The sequence below is a fragment of the Odontomachus brunneus genome, unplaced genomic scaffold, assembly GCF_010583005.1.
Source record: "Odontomachus brunneus isolate Ranch 3 - 2012 unplaced genomic scaffold, Obru_v1 Obru_scaffold_038, whole genome shotgun sequence".
In the NCBI taxonomy this organism is placed as follows: domain Eukaryota; kingdom Metazoa; phylum Arthropoda; class Insecta; order Hymenoptera; family Formicidae; genus Odontomachus; species Odontomachus brunneus.
This window is the reverse complement of record NW_022639488.1, coordinates 650,298-668,684: the sequence shown is the minus strand read 5'-3', so window position 1 is coordinate 668,684 and position 18,387 is coordinate 650,298. Positions and strand designations below refer to the sequence as shown.

The following is an 18,387-nucleotide window of genomic DNA, read 5'->3' as shown; positions in this document are numbered from 1 at the left end:
ATATATATATATATATATATATATATATATATATATATATATTTCAATATCGCTTCAAATAAACAATTATCATTTAGAAAATAAATTTATAGAAAAGCAATTTTATTTGATAAATAGTATATTTTTCAAGAATTTCTTTAAAGTGGCCGTCATTAAAAATCCGCTACCGAATAAATTACTTCACTTAACATATTACGGATCATGTGCACAAATTTGTGCGTTTTAGGCAACTTGAGACAAAGCTCATTTAACATTTTCTTTCTATTTTCAAATCCGGATTTCCAGAGGAAATCTTTAAAAAAAAATATATGGTAGTCCGTAATATATATGAAATCATCATGCGAAATTTCCACGGCGCAACGCTGAAAAGGCGAAACATCGTGTCTATCATTTGAAAGCGACAATATTATAGCGTAGAAAAGACCGGATCTAGTTGGTTTAAGTAGTATATCGGCTATGTACTTTGTTTATGTATTTATTACGAGAGAAACAGTGGAAACGAAAATGTTTCCCTTAGAGAATATAAGTTTAATTAAAATCAGAATAATATCACAGTTATAGAAAAAACTGATTTAGAAATAGCACCAAATATATTTTTTGCATATATTTTTAAGCATCTCAAAATTGGGTTTTAAGTTTTTTATCTTTACAGTTCGAATGATTTTTCGAGTGACTTTTATAAGTTTTGAACTATAATTTTTTCATATACATCAAAGGATAAGCTTATAAAAAACATGATATTCCCGCCGCGTCAATATAATGTTTTTCCGAATCATAAGGTAACTACTTTCTCAAATTGACTTTTTTTCTTATTTAATCGTACAGAAATTTTCTTTTTTATTAAGAGTCATGAAAGAGAACACAAATTTAATTATTTTTGGTAAAATTATGCAAAAATATATAATGTGTTTAACGATAAAAGAAAAAAAACTTTTGTATGCATGTAGATTGCATCATCAAATCCTCAGACTTTTATGATAATAAGAAATATGTCAAAATATAAAATGCATTGTCGACTATTATTTGTACAAATTCCAAAAAGTATGTTATTAATATATATATTAATATGTAATAAATATACTTATTTATTTATTTTTATTTAGTTATTTACTTTTTTACTTATTCAATAATATAGAAATCTATTTTAATCTTTATTAGAAGCATGAAAATTCATTTATTTTTGGCAAAAAATTATGTAAAGATATGTAATACGATAAAAACAATCACATATAAAACAAAACTATCTACAGTCTATTATTATTTGTATAAGTTTTTAAGTCTTTATACTTTTTTAGTTTTTATTACTATTTTATATGGAAAAATAGGTAATAATAATGATAACTACAATAAAAATTATAGTTATTTACAAAATTAAGTAATAATTATAATATTTTACAAAATTGCTGCCGCGCCATAGAGTAAGACTTCCCGAATTGTAAAAGTTGTAAGAGAATATTCTCTATCGTGAGTGAAGAAACTTTAAATGACGTGTTATTAGTTAGAATGAAGTTTCTTACAAGTATATGATACACTATTTCGGGTAATGAAAGCAATTTTCACTCATAAAATGATTGAAATCATATGGACGGAAGAAATAAAGTTGGTCGCTTTAGGAACTAATCAGGATACATATTTGATAACCTTCTTATTCTCAGTTGTTAGCCATCTTAATTCGGTACCAGAACAAAATGGTCACGCTGCAGCATATTCGTATTTCAGTTATGGAAGAAAACGTACGGTTTACATGCTCGTTACAGAGATAAACAGATAGAGAAAAATTGTCTCTATCATAAGAAATTGTAACTTTGAAACTCTAAAATGTATAGTATCTGACCTCAGATTTCTCCATCTGTACCAACCAGACGAACGAAAGTGATTATCTTCTGGAGTGAATCGATTACGTTATTGCGGCGTTATTTCTCAACAAATTGCAACAGATAATTTGCTCGCGACAAGCCGCGCAGCGAGTTCTCTTGTCAAGAGTTTTCGAGAGGAAGGTCCAGACTCGAGCGTGTCAACTCGATGTCGAGTTATCGTCTAAAGTTTGCCAGCGGCATCGTAAGCACAGAATATAAAATTGGACAACGTGCAACGTGTTGCGGTACACACCACGGTGCGCCGGGACAAATACATCTTGATTCCTGTGTTCTAACGGGACGTGAAATCAGAAGCGAATGGAAATACGGGTCCCACTGGTGGCGCATCTTTTGTCGAGGAAATGAAAAGTTTTTCCTATTGAATATCTTTTGTAACGCGTCGACGATGATGCACATAGCGGCACGCAAACCGGCCGAACTGGGTCAAACGCCCGAGAAGCGACAGTTAACGCCTAATAATTTTTGCAAATAATTAACTCCGCGCTCGCTGAAACGATTGTCCCGCGTAAATTCTATAGTTTAGCGAGAGAGCGTCCGACCGTAAAGCTCGGCATACATACATATGTACATTGTATTTTTCCTGTTAAACAATATTTCCATGTGACACGCGTTTTCCTATGCTATTACATAATATTATGATAAAATAATCGCATACCCGCGCGCGCGCGCGCGAAAGAGAGAGATACTTTATCTCCAATTATTGTAATTATCGAAATTATGGACATTGTGTTGGCTTTCCACAATAATTATTGCGCTCGAAAGTATCAGATTTCGGTCGTTAAACGCAATTGTATATACGTGTTAATTAAATAATTCGTTCCGCAATACGACAAGCGAAGTACTGCAAATATCCGCTCTTTTTCTCTTCTGTTGTAGCTGCGAAGGGGTCGACTCGTTAGTGGCATACGTGCACATAGATGGCAAGAAGGACAAGATAGACTCGTTCTGCGGGGATACACCCCCGCGGCCTATCATGAGCAACGGTCCATGGCTTTCTCTGGAGTTTCAGGGGTTAACATCATCCCGCCATTCGAGAGGCTTTAAAGTGACATATTCTTTCATGGAAAGTAAGTGAACGAATACATCGCCTTTAAGGCAGTTGGTTTGTGATAATATTATTAAAAACGTAATGGTTAATGCAACATGAAAATGTTCAACAAATCTGTGCTAAATGTCTATAAGTATGATTATAATTTTTTCTGTCGCAAAAGAATATCGATCAAATTTACATAATATTAAAAAATCTATTAAGAAATAATCATCTCTCTCTCGCGGCTGTAATGTATAATACTAGCTAGGATTGACTCTGTTCGACATATGTTAATAAATATTGGGAAATTCGGGGTATAATAAGGACTGTAAGGCTTAAATAATAATAAACTATATTATTATTTATTAATTAATTGTGTTAATTAATAATTTTAAACTAAACATTAAAAATAATATTAATAATAAATAATATTAAATAATTAAAAATATTAAGAAATAAATAAATCAACTTTATATTGCATTAAAGATTCCTTGATATTTCTATTATAAGAAAAACATAAGTTTCAAGCTATGAAAGAATAGTTGAAAAGGACGAAATTATTGTTTTCTTGAAAATTAAATTCATTATGTTCTACGCCTAAATAAATGGGGTAAATATTAATATTAGTAGCGATTTTATTAATTTCAGTAATCTTGACATGTATAATCAAGAACATAATTCTAACTAACTAAAAGTTTTAGCCGTCGCTCGTTGTTTATTACAAAGTTATGAACAGCTAAAGATATTGATTGACCGATACTTGGAACATGACACGATAAATGTACGTAAATATAATTCTTGAATAAATTTCCTAATTTTTCTGAATCATAAGAAAATCTGTTACCTTTGTGTATACGAATGAGTCTATTATATAATAAAAAAAATGTAAAAATTAACAAAGAACCCTATGCAAAGTTTGTTTAAGATAGTTAAACAATTCTTTCCAGAAAGATCTTTCACCTTTCTGAATGAATGAATTTGCTATATATTATGGATACAGAAAATGCACAAAATAATATCTAGTATCTTTCAACTGAAAATATTATGAACACTGATAAAAGCACACAGTAACCAATAAATGCTTACTGTGAAACGTTTTAAACATTTTATTGCACCTTTTAAGGAGTTACAGAACTTTTGCGCACGGGAAAACGGGTCTTCGCTAAAACGCTTCAATTCACTATTCAGTAGTAAAGACTAAAGATGTACAGGATGTCCAGTAACTTGCGGCGCAGCCGCGGTATGTAGGTAGAGCAAATCAATTTAAGCAAAAAGTACTCCACTATTTTTCAAATAACCACTTAAAATTTCAAGATATTAATAGAAGAATATTGACAAACAAGAGCGCGATGTTATCCCTCTTTTCTAAATATCTTTTTCTAGTAAATCTTCTTTCTTGATAGATGGGTTTAATCTCCCTATACAACATTATGACGTCTTAGAGACGTCTAAAAGACGTCTTAAAAAATTATTGGAAAGATGTCTTATAGCTTAAACATATTTTTTACTTTAATAAGCAAAACTATTTATTATCAGGAACTCTAGAACTATTAGAAAGGAAGCCAGAACTCTTAATAGATTTTGAGTTTCCACTAAGTGAGACACTTGCTTCACACACACGTATAACTTAAGACGTCTTCAAGACATTATTTAAAATATGAGACGTCTTTCTTAAGATATATGTATATATATATATATATATATATATATATATATATATGTATATATATATATATATATATATATATGCGTATGTGTGTTATCATAAATTTTTTTATAATTACAATATATATATTTATATATATTTATATATCATATATTTTTTTTAATACGCATTAAAAAGAAAAAAATGTTTTATTTATTATCGTTTATTTGCTGCAGATGGTTGATAATTATGATTAAACTGTGGATTTGCTCATTCATTCTGTTCATGGTTAGGATCAGATGACAGCGAGCGGATAATGATATTCAGCACATCCTACATTTCAAATATTAAAATATATATTGCCGAATATAATACTGAATAGCGGTATTTGGTATATGATTTAAAGCATATGATGTCGGATACCATCACTAGTCACTAGTACCTGATCATCGGTATTTGATCTTGTGAGCAGGATAGATGAGCAAAACTAGAGTCTAACTATAATTTTGAAGAACCAACTTGAGAGAGAGAGAGAGACAATTTAAAACAGCAACAACTAACTGACTAAATTATAAAAATGCATAGTATGTGTATAAATTCATAGTGTGTGTATAAAAATTCACAATACTTCTTTAAGATTTTGATATGTTTTCCGTCCATGATGCTCGTAAAGGTTAAAAAGTTATGATATTTGCTATAGTAATAACATCTAATGCATCTAATAGTGCATGTAATAGTCGGTATTGTAGACAGTTATATATAGTTTTAAAAATGTCACTCAATAAACATTATAAAGACGTCTGAAATAAGATGTCTGAAATAATACGTTTATAAGACGTCTTTAGATAACATTTTAAAGATGTCTTATCTATGACATCTTTAAGACGTCTTTTAGACATGCATCTTGTCTAAACCTCATGTCTGGGTCTTCTTGGACTATAAAAAGGCTTAGCTTTTTATTTAAAGGCTTGGCTGTATTCATCAAAAGCATCAGTAAACTTAGCCTTTTGCCATATTCTAACTATTCGGGCTCGAAGGATAATGTTAATGGGATTTTCATCAGTCAAGCTTTTGTGAAAAAACCGAAAATCGTCCAAATTGCCGGTTTCATTTCTTGAACGGTTTTGCTTCTTATGATAGCTTATTCATAATAATACGATAATTCCTTGGTAAGAAATTATCTAAAAGTTTTCTTTTCCCTCCGAGATGTTTTATCTTTTCCAGATTACAAAGCGCCGAGCATATTTGTTTCTTCATGTACGCAATGCAGTCTTTTTTAAAAATGGAGTACTCCGGATCATATGAATCAGAATGTAAAAGCATATGGAAAGATTTACTATCACCATCACGAATATAATACCGATATATAATATCATACTTTTCATATGAGCATTCAAATATCTCTACAATATTCCATTTGATTCCATTTTTCCTGCGTAACCTGGTGATTTATTTGGCATTTATCTTCATGATTTTCATACCACTCTTTATACTCGTATATTTTATTGCGATTTTCAAGATTTACATTCTTTACAATATAAACATTTTATGACAACTTCCCCAGTTGGATAACCGATAAAATTTCTTGTAGAGATTTGAAGCTAACTTCCATCGCTAGAAATAATTATATTATTTTCATCTACACTCCTTTTTCAACTTTTACAGCAACTGCATTCTATTCATAGATATATTACAAATGGCTTCTGCAGCATTTCAGGTTGAAATAACAATGCAAACGTATGTTTTTGTGAAAAGAAATGATAAAAATCTATTAGTCCCGAGAATATTGATACTCGCGAGTCCTATTCCCAACACTCTTATGATAAATATAAAAAAAAATCTGACGTTAATGTTAAATGAATGCACAACTGTTCGAAGACACAAATCTATTTATATAATTAATGCCATACTATTTACAAGTAACTTTAATTTTATATACTATTATATATATAATATTATACATAAGATGTATTTTTGATGAGTAATTGTAGAGGAATCGACATCGTTATCACATGTTTTATATCGCACAATTTGTTAATACAGTAAAAACTGATAAAAAGTTTATTGTTTTATATGCAATTATATTATTTTTATAAATTTTGTAGTCACTAGCTATCTGAAGTTTTCTGCAGACAGTCCGGAAATACTAAGCGTCGAGTTATCATTTTTCCTTTCTCTTGCTTCGCCGACGAAGGCGTTTCCATGAAATTTATTTTTCTTTGATTTTCCTGAATGTTATCTATGCAGTCCACTTAGTGTTTGAAGTCATAGTTTAATTGTATGCTGGTGTAAAGAAACACAGTATTTCAAAGCAAGAAGCGTTTAAAAAGGAATCGCATATGCGATTGTCCTTCCTTTGCTCTTTGTAGGTAGTGTCCGTCTTTGTGTTTTACCGACTGGCTACCGAGCTGGTTCCGATTGGCTACTCTTGGCTTGAAAAATGTGAAAAAGCTCTTCTTTCTATGAAAAAAGGACTGTAGTCAACATAGAACCTAGGAAAACGATTGCAGATTATTTCAATAACGTTAGAGGAAGACAGAGAAAAGTCGCAAAATTCGTCTCTCTGTTTCTACTTCCATTTTTTTATGTTCCTCACGTTAAAAATAACATTTTAAACTCCTACTTTTTGCTCCTTTCTTGCAGAAAGTTTCTAAAGAATTATTTTATTAAAAAATGTAAAAAATCGATTGTTTCGACCCAAGGTGCTATAATCACTTAAACAAGTTATTGGCGATACACCTTTATATCCTGCGACTTTGTTATAGCCTGTTCTCTAGATCCCCCTATTGTACATACGAGAAAATGCATACTAATACGCACTATTGAGAAAAAGTTACGACATCGGATTTTTTTCGGATTTTTTATATTGGTTATAGATCCTTAAGAGACTCGTATTAATAATTGTTGTCTAAAACTTATCTTATATAAGATATCTTAGATTTTTATTCACAGTCAGGTCCAAGTATCAATTGAATTATGAAATATGTGACATTTAAATCTGTAATCACACGATTCAATTGAAAGAAAAATTTATTTAATTTTGAATGCAAATCTGAGCATCTCATTTGAAATAAGATTTAAGTAATAACTACTAATACGGGCTTAAAATTCTTTAGCTATTTTATTTTTAGAAAGATGACTAACCAAGAAACACAAAGAAAAATATAGGACATGTAAAATTGCCAAATCTTCACAGGTTAATAATTATTTATTTACTTTAATTGTTATCAAAAAATTGTGCATTTTTACATAGCAATTTCTCGAAAATCAAATAGCTAATGATCTTGTAAAGTTTTTATAATATTTCTAGTCTTTTAATGTCGTTTTCATTAAAAGCAAGAAGACGTAACAGCATTTGGTTCGCTGGAGTTAAAAACGTAATATCAACAGCAGTGCTTGTACATGCGATATATACAGGATGTTTCGTAAGTAGTAATACAATCGGGAAGGGGGATGAAAAATAAGTTGAAAATATAAAATAAAGTTTTTTTCATGAGACTCTGTTTTCGAGAAAATCGATTAAAAAAATTTGCCGGATACATGTGCGTTTAACTATGTCTCGACTTATTAGATTTCGCTGTAGACTATTAGGCAATCAAGAATATATGAAAGGATATTAATGAATTTTATCACCTCATATTTAATAATAAGTATTAACTCATAACGAGAAGAGTAAAGCAGTAGGACTGATACAAAACAATCCGGAACATTGAGAGTATTTATAAACACAAACATAAACATATTTGTAAACATATATATAAACATATAAACGTAAACATAAACACAAATATGAGCAGAAATAATAATCTACAGTGAGATAAGTCGATAACAGTTATCGATATTTTTCTAATTGTGTACATATATGTAGATTGTATTTTCATTAATATGCTGTGAAAATTTGAAAATAATTAAGAAAATAAGTTTATGGTTCATCTATCTTAACTTATTAGGCCTTTTAAGGTCTAATATATATAATTATATATATTATATATATTATATATTTTATATTTTATATAAATTATTTTATTTTATATTTTATATTTTTTTATATATTTTATATATTTTAATTATTTAATATTTTATATTTTATATATATTATATATTTTAAGTACTTCCTTTTTATAATTTTTTATATTTGCAAAGTAATGATAAAATATAATCATCGATATAATACTATCAATTTTTCTTAAATAGAGTTATATTATTCATTCTAACTCGTAAAACAGTGATTCTGTCGCTGAAAAGGCCGATCTTATGTGCAGCAGAATCATTGAGGAAATTGTATAAAACAAAAGAAGCAAATTTTATGTTCTAAATTTTTTATCGATGTCATCTTAAAGTACAAGATTGGCCCTGTATTTATTATCATGTGTGATTATAAAATTTATTAAATTCTTTAGCCGAGACATACGTGCAAACGTGAATGTTCTACATAATTAAACACATTCAGAAAATCGTATTTCTCAACGGTCAATTTCATTTTGGCCAAAAAAATCATCATCAGAAGCGTCTTTTAAGACTATTCTATGAAGAAAAAAAATTATATTTGAACAGGATCGATGTCTGAGCTCTCTCTTTAAAGGGTTAACAGTTAAAACTATATTTTTCCCCCTTTTTATTTGCCGTCGTCAACCCTCTTCACCCCAGGCTTCGCGATTGATTCGGAGCGAATCTTTTGGAATTCTGTGGGTTACGCGCCCCCTCGGATCTGTACGTGCATTGTCCTACCGTAAATCGATCCAGGCGCGTTCCGGTCCAGATGGACGGCGAGCATCATTGAGAATAAGTTATCGATGTAGAACGTGTTCGCGGCGCACGAGATCAGGCCATGACGTACGATCTTATATTCGTGAACGGGGCGCGATTCCGGGCTTTTCTCTCGGGCACCTATGTCCCGTCAAAATTTCAATTTCCGCCGAGCATTCTATCGCGATAGCAATGCGTCTCCCCTCGTTCCGCCGTTTATCACTCGCAGGTGAGCTCAGATTGTAACGTACACGCGTTAGGCGGCTCCGGTGGCGGAACAAATGGATGGCGAAGAGTGTGTTCATCTTGCCGGGAAGCGTTTGAGAATATCGTGAAGGATACGCGCAAAATCAGGAAAGTGCATCGCGAGAGTCGCGCATCGGCGAGAGTTTGCGGCTGCGATAGTGCGGGAGGACGATGGTGGGAACCACCCCTAAAAGAGAGACAGACGCGGACAATCTGTCTCAAATATCAAGCTAGAAAGGAGTGGGGGCGCAACTCCGCCGTGCCGTCACTTAAAGGATGAATATCGCTCGATTATGCCGAGTATTTTATCGCTCTCGGCTGCCGGCCATCGAGTAGACTGGAAAGTTCGCGCGCTATCGCATAATTGAAACGCGGCAAAATGGATCCTGACCTATTTGCGACAGTGGAAAGAGATACGGCGACGAAGTTCTGGTGAAGTCGCGCGCGTTCTACGCTCTGCGCGCGCCGTATTATGGAACGTTAACGGCGAGTTTAAGTTTAATTTTTATGAGCAGGACGTACTATCCCCTTCCGCCTACCACCTTCTGCCACCCCCTACCGTCTCGTGAAACTTGGCGGCTGAATTATCGTGCCGGGAGGATGCGGGCGCGGTTCGGCCCGCTCTCGTTGTTCGGGGCCCACATAAATAGATCCGGGAGGATCCTCGAAGAAGACGATGATGGAGTCGTTCTAGAAATCGAAGTAGGCATTCGGCAATCGAACTGGAACGGACACCGAGAAGAGATTCGCAGTCGCGCTGTTCTCCCTTCTCCGGCCCTCCCCTACGTCCCTCCCATGCAGGAAACCAGACGCGGGTTTCACTCCCGAACTGTCACAAGCACAACGACGTTCCCGCCGACGAATCGATATGACGGGTCTTAGAAAGGACCCACCGATCCCGTAGGAATAACATTCTACACACTGACTAGGACATTTCCTGAGGGAAGGCGAATGTCATCCCCGGACTGATATGTGCGTGTCAGTCGAGTCTTGCGATACATCCGTAGCCCTGTGCGACATCCCTAGCCCTGCGCGACATCCGTCCTCTCTCGCCCTCCTTCAGCCGCGCGATCGTCCTTAATCATTATGATGCCATCATCATTGTCGTCGTCGTCATCGTCGACGATTATATACTCGCATAAAAAATTTTCTGGGGTCTAATTGGTATCTAATCTGATTTCCCAAAAAAATCATGGGATCTGATTCGAAAATCTGCGAAGATTCAGATTAGAAGTTTCAAATTCCGGATTATTAATGTTTCAAAAATACGTTTCTAAGGCTCATATTAATAGTCATAATTGAAACTTGTCTTATGTCAAATACTTAGATTTAAATTTAAAGTTAAGTGAGAGCTTCTTGATTGAATCGCGCGACAGCAGATATAAATATAACTTATCATAATTCAACTAAAAAACTTGGATTTGCTTCTAAAAAAATCTTTCAGTACCTCATCTGAGATAAGTTTCAAGTAACAACTATTAATATGGGCTTAGAAGGTGAAACCCAAACAGATCTCATTTTTTATACCGAACGTTTTCTTAAAGTTCTCTTTTTTTCGATTTCTATTTTATATTTACGCACGCGTTGAATAAAATATTTGAAATGTTTTGAGTATTTATTATGTATATTTGATAAATATTTTATAAATATTGCGATAAAGTAAGTCGCCACGTGACAACGAGACAGCCAATCAGCATCGCGGATAGGAGAGAAAGGATAAAATAGAAACTGAACAAATTATGGGAAAACGTTGAGAACAAATGGAATCATTTTTTGGTTCTGTTACAATCGCAACTTTATTTATTTGAAAAATAAATATATATCTCAATTAGATCGCAGAACATTTTCTATAGTTGATAAGAATGAGATTCTCAATAAATATCGCAGTATAATACATTTATTTTGGATAATTTAGATAGTGGGATCGAAATCTATACAAGATCTGGAAATATGATGAAAATAATTATATTATAACGTTTAATATTATGTCAAAGTTTTGTATTTGAAGTGAAATTATATAAATTAAAGAATATAAAATATATTTTCTTTAACTTTTTCACAATTTTTTGTAACCACTTCGCCTGAAATTAAAGAATGACTGATTTGGAAATGTTTAGGAAATTCCTATGCGTGGGGCTCTAATTAAAATCAATATAGAAATTTTCAAACGTGTTCAAATATAGAACAGATTCCGATCAGATTACTCAAAGCTTATTCCAAATAAGTGTATCGTATTGCGATACCATTGGGAATTCCACTCCTAGACAGCATAATAATTGTCTAAAATATGGCTTAGAGATATCCTAAAGATATCTAAAAGAAGTAGGACATTTTTCATACGTTTATGTAAAATGTCTTTTAGACATTTATGCTATTTAGATTCTTATCTCAATTATAAAAAAAATTTCTTGGATATAATTGGGATTATTCTGATTTACCAATGAAATAAAGTTGCGATTTTAAGTGATAAAATTAAACAGATTCCATTTGCTATGCCTCAAAACTTTCTTCGATCTCTATTTTATCCCTTTCTGCGATACTGATTGATTGTCTCGTTGCCACGGCTCACGGCTCGTTTCATTCCTTAGATGCTGTACTAACGATTTCAATAGTTTGTAATTAAATGATTCGCGGATAATACGTGTTTAGTTATTTTATGCATTATGAGATTTGTTATTAATTTATCTCCACAAGACGAAGAATATTATTATTACACATCGTATAAAGATCGTAATTTCAAATATATTTATAATAATAAAGTTCAATATCGAAAAAGTATCGTGTTAGCGCATTCTACAGAGTAAAAAAAAGTTAATAACGTTGTGAATAAAAATAAATAATAATTTTGTTATAAGTTTCAAATATTTTCCTGTAACAAAAGAAATATGTGTATGCGAGTATAAAGAGATATAAGATTTATTTTTTTAATACAAGTGTTGTGTATAGCCACATTTTTATAATTTACCGATTGTTAACTGAAAATAATTATATTAAAACGTTTAATATTATGTCAAAATTTTGTATTTGAAATGAAATTATATAAATTAAAGAATATAAAATATTCTCTTTCTCTCTTTAACTTTTTCTCAATTTTTATGAAATTATTTCGCCTAAAATTAAAGAATAACTGCATAGATCAAACAAATAACAAAAAATAAGCAATATCTGATAAATATATATTAACTATCAATTTCTATGATAACGGCAATAACTGTTTTAACTATCGTCGTTAACACCGTTCTTGTAAAATTATGATGTTCCAGGATTTATTATAATTTTTAGTTTTATTCAAAACTTATGTTATAATTCATAACATATAAAATTCATAGAGTAAGAACACCATATTTAAATATGGACTCATATTAACTGATTTATTGAGAAAAACAGATGTAACAAATTAAATGAGAAACTTTTGTTTGAGTTTTCCATTTAGAATCGTATTTTTGAAACATTACATTTTTAAATCGAATCTTTGTAAATTTTCCAATCAGATCTTAATTTTTTGGGGAAATTCAAATAGATCCTAATTAGATTGCAGAATATTTTTATGCGAGGAATATGTTTCAAACATGCGATTCTAGGTATACAACTTAAAGTTTTGCCAATAACCTATCTGATGTTTATTTTACATTAGAACTGAACAAAAAATATTCTAATTCTTTCCAAATAATTTCATTATTTCATTATTTCATAATTTCATTATTTCAGTAAGATATTCAAAATTTTAAAAATACTTTATTTCCTTTAGCTTTTATTCTATTAAATACAATGGTTGATATAAAAATGGGATTCCCTATTCGGTATTATTGGTGTACCAACGTTACCGACTGGAAGCAAAAGTTCCCAATGCATTTTTGTTTGAATTTTAGATAGAGATTTCCTGTTTGGGACAAGAGTGAGGTTTCCAATTAATAATGGAATAATCAGTTTTGGGGCAAATTTCTGGTCGGAATCTATACTGTCTCGGAAGATCTTGGGAAACTTCTATGCGGGCATCGTTATAGGAAGAAGTCGCGACAACCGACACAAATCTCGCGCCTTTTCGCCATTGTAGCTAAACTTAGCAGTCAACAGCGACGACAATGGCAGGCGAATAATCTCGAATTGTCATAACGACAAACACGCTGTTGCAAAGGCGTGGAATTTATGACGTCTACTCGCTGCAACCCGCCCTTCTTGCAATTAGTCCCGTCTTCCTACGTCGGTGGTAAATTAGAGAGAGCCCCTCGTCGAAAAAGCGAGTCTGTCTTGGCGTGAGATTCCCGCTCACGACGCTTCGTTTCGCCTCATCTTGGTCCTGACGCGATAACGACGAAAATCTATTTCGCCGTTTCCAAGCATCGATTGCAGCTTATTTCCTTGCCTTCCCTTGCCAGCGCGACGCCATGGACGGTGTCACGTCAAACCCATCGACATTTCGCGCGGAGACTTATCGCTACGTCGATTCGCGCAGTCGTTTAGTCACGAGACGCCCGCCAAGGAACATCGACCGGAAGTTTTGGAATTCGGTGGGACGAGCCAAATATCGTCGACGGCGAATGGCGGCGGCGGCGACGGCAGTTAGCGAGCGACATATTCTTCGCGACGCGACTCGAGCGAACGCGACTCGTCGTGAGACGGTGACGGATTTACGAATCCATCGTCGGCAACAAAGTAGGACACCGCTTTCGAAAACAACGTCGTCGTCCTCGTCGTCGTCGTTGCGCTCCGCTCCGCTCCGGTATTCGAGTATTCGCGTTCCCGTGTTTGTCTCGCGTGTTATATCTACCTATCTGTACGCGCCGCGTCGTGCCAGCATCAACGTTCGAAACTTATGGCCGTATTAGCGGTAACGCTTTAATGTAACCTGGCGTATTCCGCTTTCAAACTTCGCCGGAGTTTCAACGCAATATTTCTGACGAACTCGACAAAGTTGATACGGGCGCGCGCATCCTACGTATTGTTGCGTCGAGCCGCGGCGGGAAGCTCGTCGTCTCGTTCGGCTTCTCTCTCGTTCGGCTCCGGTCGGCTCTCGCTAACTTCGATCATCTATTAACTGCTTAACTTTTTAAACGAACCTAAAGCTACGTAAGCGATACGCAGCAGCAACCGCCGGCGATGCCTGGCGACTGGTAGACGACGAGCTGATTGCGGAATGCTCCTCCAATGCGTTGACTGCAATATCCAAGCAATGCGCCCGAAGTGCACACGCAGACAATTTTTCTCGAAGATATGAACATTCATTAACCCAAGAAATGCTATAATAGTCTTGCCTGGTTGGAAGCAACTTTACGCATAGAAATTTCCCAAAATTTCCGCAAATACAGCATAAATTCTGATTAGAATTGCTTCAAAGCTGGTTATTCTACTACGATACTAATTGAGAATTTCATTCTTGTCCCAAATATGTATTCCCTGTCTAGAATCTAAACAGATATACTATAGAAACTGTTTGGAATGTATGACATAGGAGGGAGATCGCTAGATGCACCATATTTCAGAATTTCGAAGTTGTAAGTTCGACAATTAATTCTCATACAATTAATTATTACGATTAATTGAATACATATGACAAGGAGCATCTTTTTCTATGTGTTAATGCTCACTATGATTCTGTTAACACCATATTTTGTTTTGTAATAACTAAAATACGAACATGCAGCAACATGGCCGTCTTGTTCTGATATCGTATTCAGTTGTCTAATTGCGCAAAGTAATAAGGATATATATATATATATATATATATATATATATATATATATGTATATATATATATATATGATATATAATATGTGTACTGGTGAGTGGTTCCGCGGTTTCTATGAAAAATCGTTGCAGCTCTCCTGCCGGTTAAGTTTATCTCATATGCTCGATTTTAATCATTTCATGAATGAGAATTACTTTTATTATTTGAAACGGTATATATATTTGCAAGAAACTTTATTCTAATGTTTATCTTTATTCACTCACGATGGAGAATATTAATACAAAATTTCAAAAAGCTCGAAAATTGATTTTGCTACTATTAAATCAGGTTTTTTCAACTTTTTAACTGTAATATTATCCCGATTTTAATGAATCTCAGGAAGAAGTATCTGTATTTTAAAAAGACTGTTTCATCTATCTGATTTTGTATCTATTGCTCTTTTCAAAGTAAATACTAAAAAAGCACATGAATAATACATTCATATTATTGGAGTCATATGGACCAGATCTCCCCTACTTGGCAATGTTTGGGAATTTCCCATACGGAAGCCTGTATAGATTTTTTTTTAATTTAATTGGAATCCAATCAGATTTCCCAAAAAAAAGATGATAGATATTTATTGGGAAATCTACGAAGCTATAGATTAGAAATATGTTTTAAAAATGTTATTCTGAATATGAAATTTAAACAAAATTGGAAAACACGATTCTTTGTAGGAAATCCCATTTTCTTTACCGAACATTTTCTCAAAGATTTTCGATTTTTGTTATATTAATGTTAAACAGAATATCTGAAACATTTTGAATATTTACGCATACTTTACAAGTATATATATTCAAACTGTTTTAAGTAATTTGCTTAATTTTCTTTTGAAATAAATTATAAATCCTTGAATAAAACAATATATATTATATTTTTTAGTTAATAAAACAATATATATTATATATTTTAGTTCAACTATAAAGTTTTAACAATATATTAAATATTCAAGCTGTAATTATTTACGATTAACAATCACTAAATTATAAAAATGATTATACAACAGCCTATATTTAAAAGAAACAGGCCTTATATTTTTATAAATTATAATTATGAAAATACTAATTATTATTTTGTTATTCTCTGTCTCCTCTCTTCTTTTCATTTTTCCTACACAACTTTTTTTTACTTTTGGGTTTCTCACTTAGAATCGTAACTTTAATTATTTGGGAAAAAAATCGGAATAGATCCCGACTAAATTGCAGAAAACTTTCTATAGCGGGATTCTCAATTTTTTTTAGTATTGCACTCTACGATTTACTTATTTGGGGTAATCACTATTTGACATAATCGTTTGACATAATTTGATCGGAATTTGTTATACTTGGGAATATTCGGAAAATTTCTATACGGGACATAATTATTTTGGGGAAATGGATTGAATCCTAAATAGATTTCAAGACTTTTTCTATGAAATTTATAATGCAAAAAAAAAAGATTTCTAGGAGAAACAAGAAATTTATAGAACCGAATATAAAACTGTGTGTACACAGAAATATTTTTTCTCAAAAAATACACAAGTTTTACAATAGCTTTGAAACATGTGTGGAGAAAAATTCTCTACTGAATTATATTTTTTATATATGGCATCCATTGTTTTATTATCAAACAGAGAAAAAAGGTTGAATTAACCTAAAAATGAATGTGTGTGTGAATAAAACTCGGTGTTTATCGGAGGAAACTAAATTTTTAGTTTTTAGAACCAAATTTAGTTTGTAAAAAGTAGAAATTTTGTTTCTTTTGACCAAAAATCAATTCGACATATTTATTTATGTAATTGATTTGCAAGTTCCTTTGTAAAAAATGGCAAGCAATGTAAAATTTTACTAAATAATAAAATGATTGAAATGGTAACAATTGCCCATCACGATTTAGAAGCGTAACAAATATTCCGTTTTCCTTCAGTTTTCATAGACGTATATATGTAGTAGTATTATATATTACATAATAGTTATAACCCAGGATAAAACTTTCTTCTATTCTGGCATTAGAACGAGCAATTCAAGCTGCAACATAGAAAATACACGTATCAGTATAGGATATTTTTTACTTTTCTGCTACTTTCTTCTATGTATGATAGATTTCTATATCATCTGATTATATATAAATTGTATCCGATCAAATACGTACAATTTGTTTATTGCTGCCTATATAAATTTTTTAAATTATACTATTAATATGCTGTATTATTAAAAAAATTGTTTACGTACAATGAGAGAAAAAAATAGTTGATCTAACTAAAATTACAGTTATTTTTTATCCCAAATATATTTCTGACACGAAAGTGGTAGCAGTAACGTGCATATAACATTATTATCACTAATATTAAACTATAATTTAATTAAAAAAATAATAATAATAATAATAAAATAATAATAATAATAATAATAATTTCCTTGACCATAATTTATAGTAATTATTTTTCTATGTGATTATAGTTAAAAATACGAAACGTTTTTCCCTTAATGCAGTATGTAGAGAGTGAGGGTTCCGCGAAAAAAGGACGAGTCAAAGGATCGACCCTTTAAATACCACCTTGGAATAGAGACCGTTTTGCATTCCGTGGAGTTATTCCGCGCGAATAGTAAAACGAGGTGCCGGAATCGTTATCGTTGATTACAATTGCAAAGTCGGGCGAGGCCCCTTCTATGGAGGAGGTGGGTCAGGAAGGAAGGAAACGAAGGGAGCTCGGCCGAACATTCGGATACGCACGGTGCCGAACTGCGAGAGACGGCGGGAATCTTTTGTAATGTAGATCGCGGCACGATTTTACGACAGTTATACCAGCCCGAAAGTGTGATAAACAGCCCGCATGCAGTGCCGTGTGCCCGCATAGGTATGTAGGTAGTCTAAGTATACGACTCGAGACGCCCTTGGCGGCGTACCGCCCACGGCTGACCGGACTTTGGGATAGAGCGCCGTGGTGGTCGTCCGTGGAGTAACATAAATTGCCAGCTCGTATATACTTGAACATTCTTCAACGGCCGGGTATTATAAAAGTTTTCGCGAAACTTTATCAATTTTACGGATACGCCACGTGTACCGGAAAAAAATGAGCAAGCGTTTACTGCACCTCTCTCTCTCTCTCTCTCTCTCTCTCTCTCTCTCTCTCTCTCCC

At 32.8% G+C, this 18,387-nt stretch overlaps 1 protein-coding gene across 1 annotated transcript in view; it reads left to right on the top strand.

Moving 5' to 3' along the window:
- Nucleotides 1–18,387, top strand: part of LOC116844032 (suppressor of lurcher protein 1) — a 451,902-nt gene that overhangs the window by 376,516 nt on the left and 56,999 nt on the right. The window contains exon 7 of the mRNA XM_032815096.1: nt 2,754–2,944. Coding sequence (XP_032670987.1) covers nt 2,754–2,944 — 191 coding nt within the window. The remainder of the gene's footprint in view (nt 1–2,753; nt 2,945–18,387) is intronic.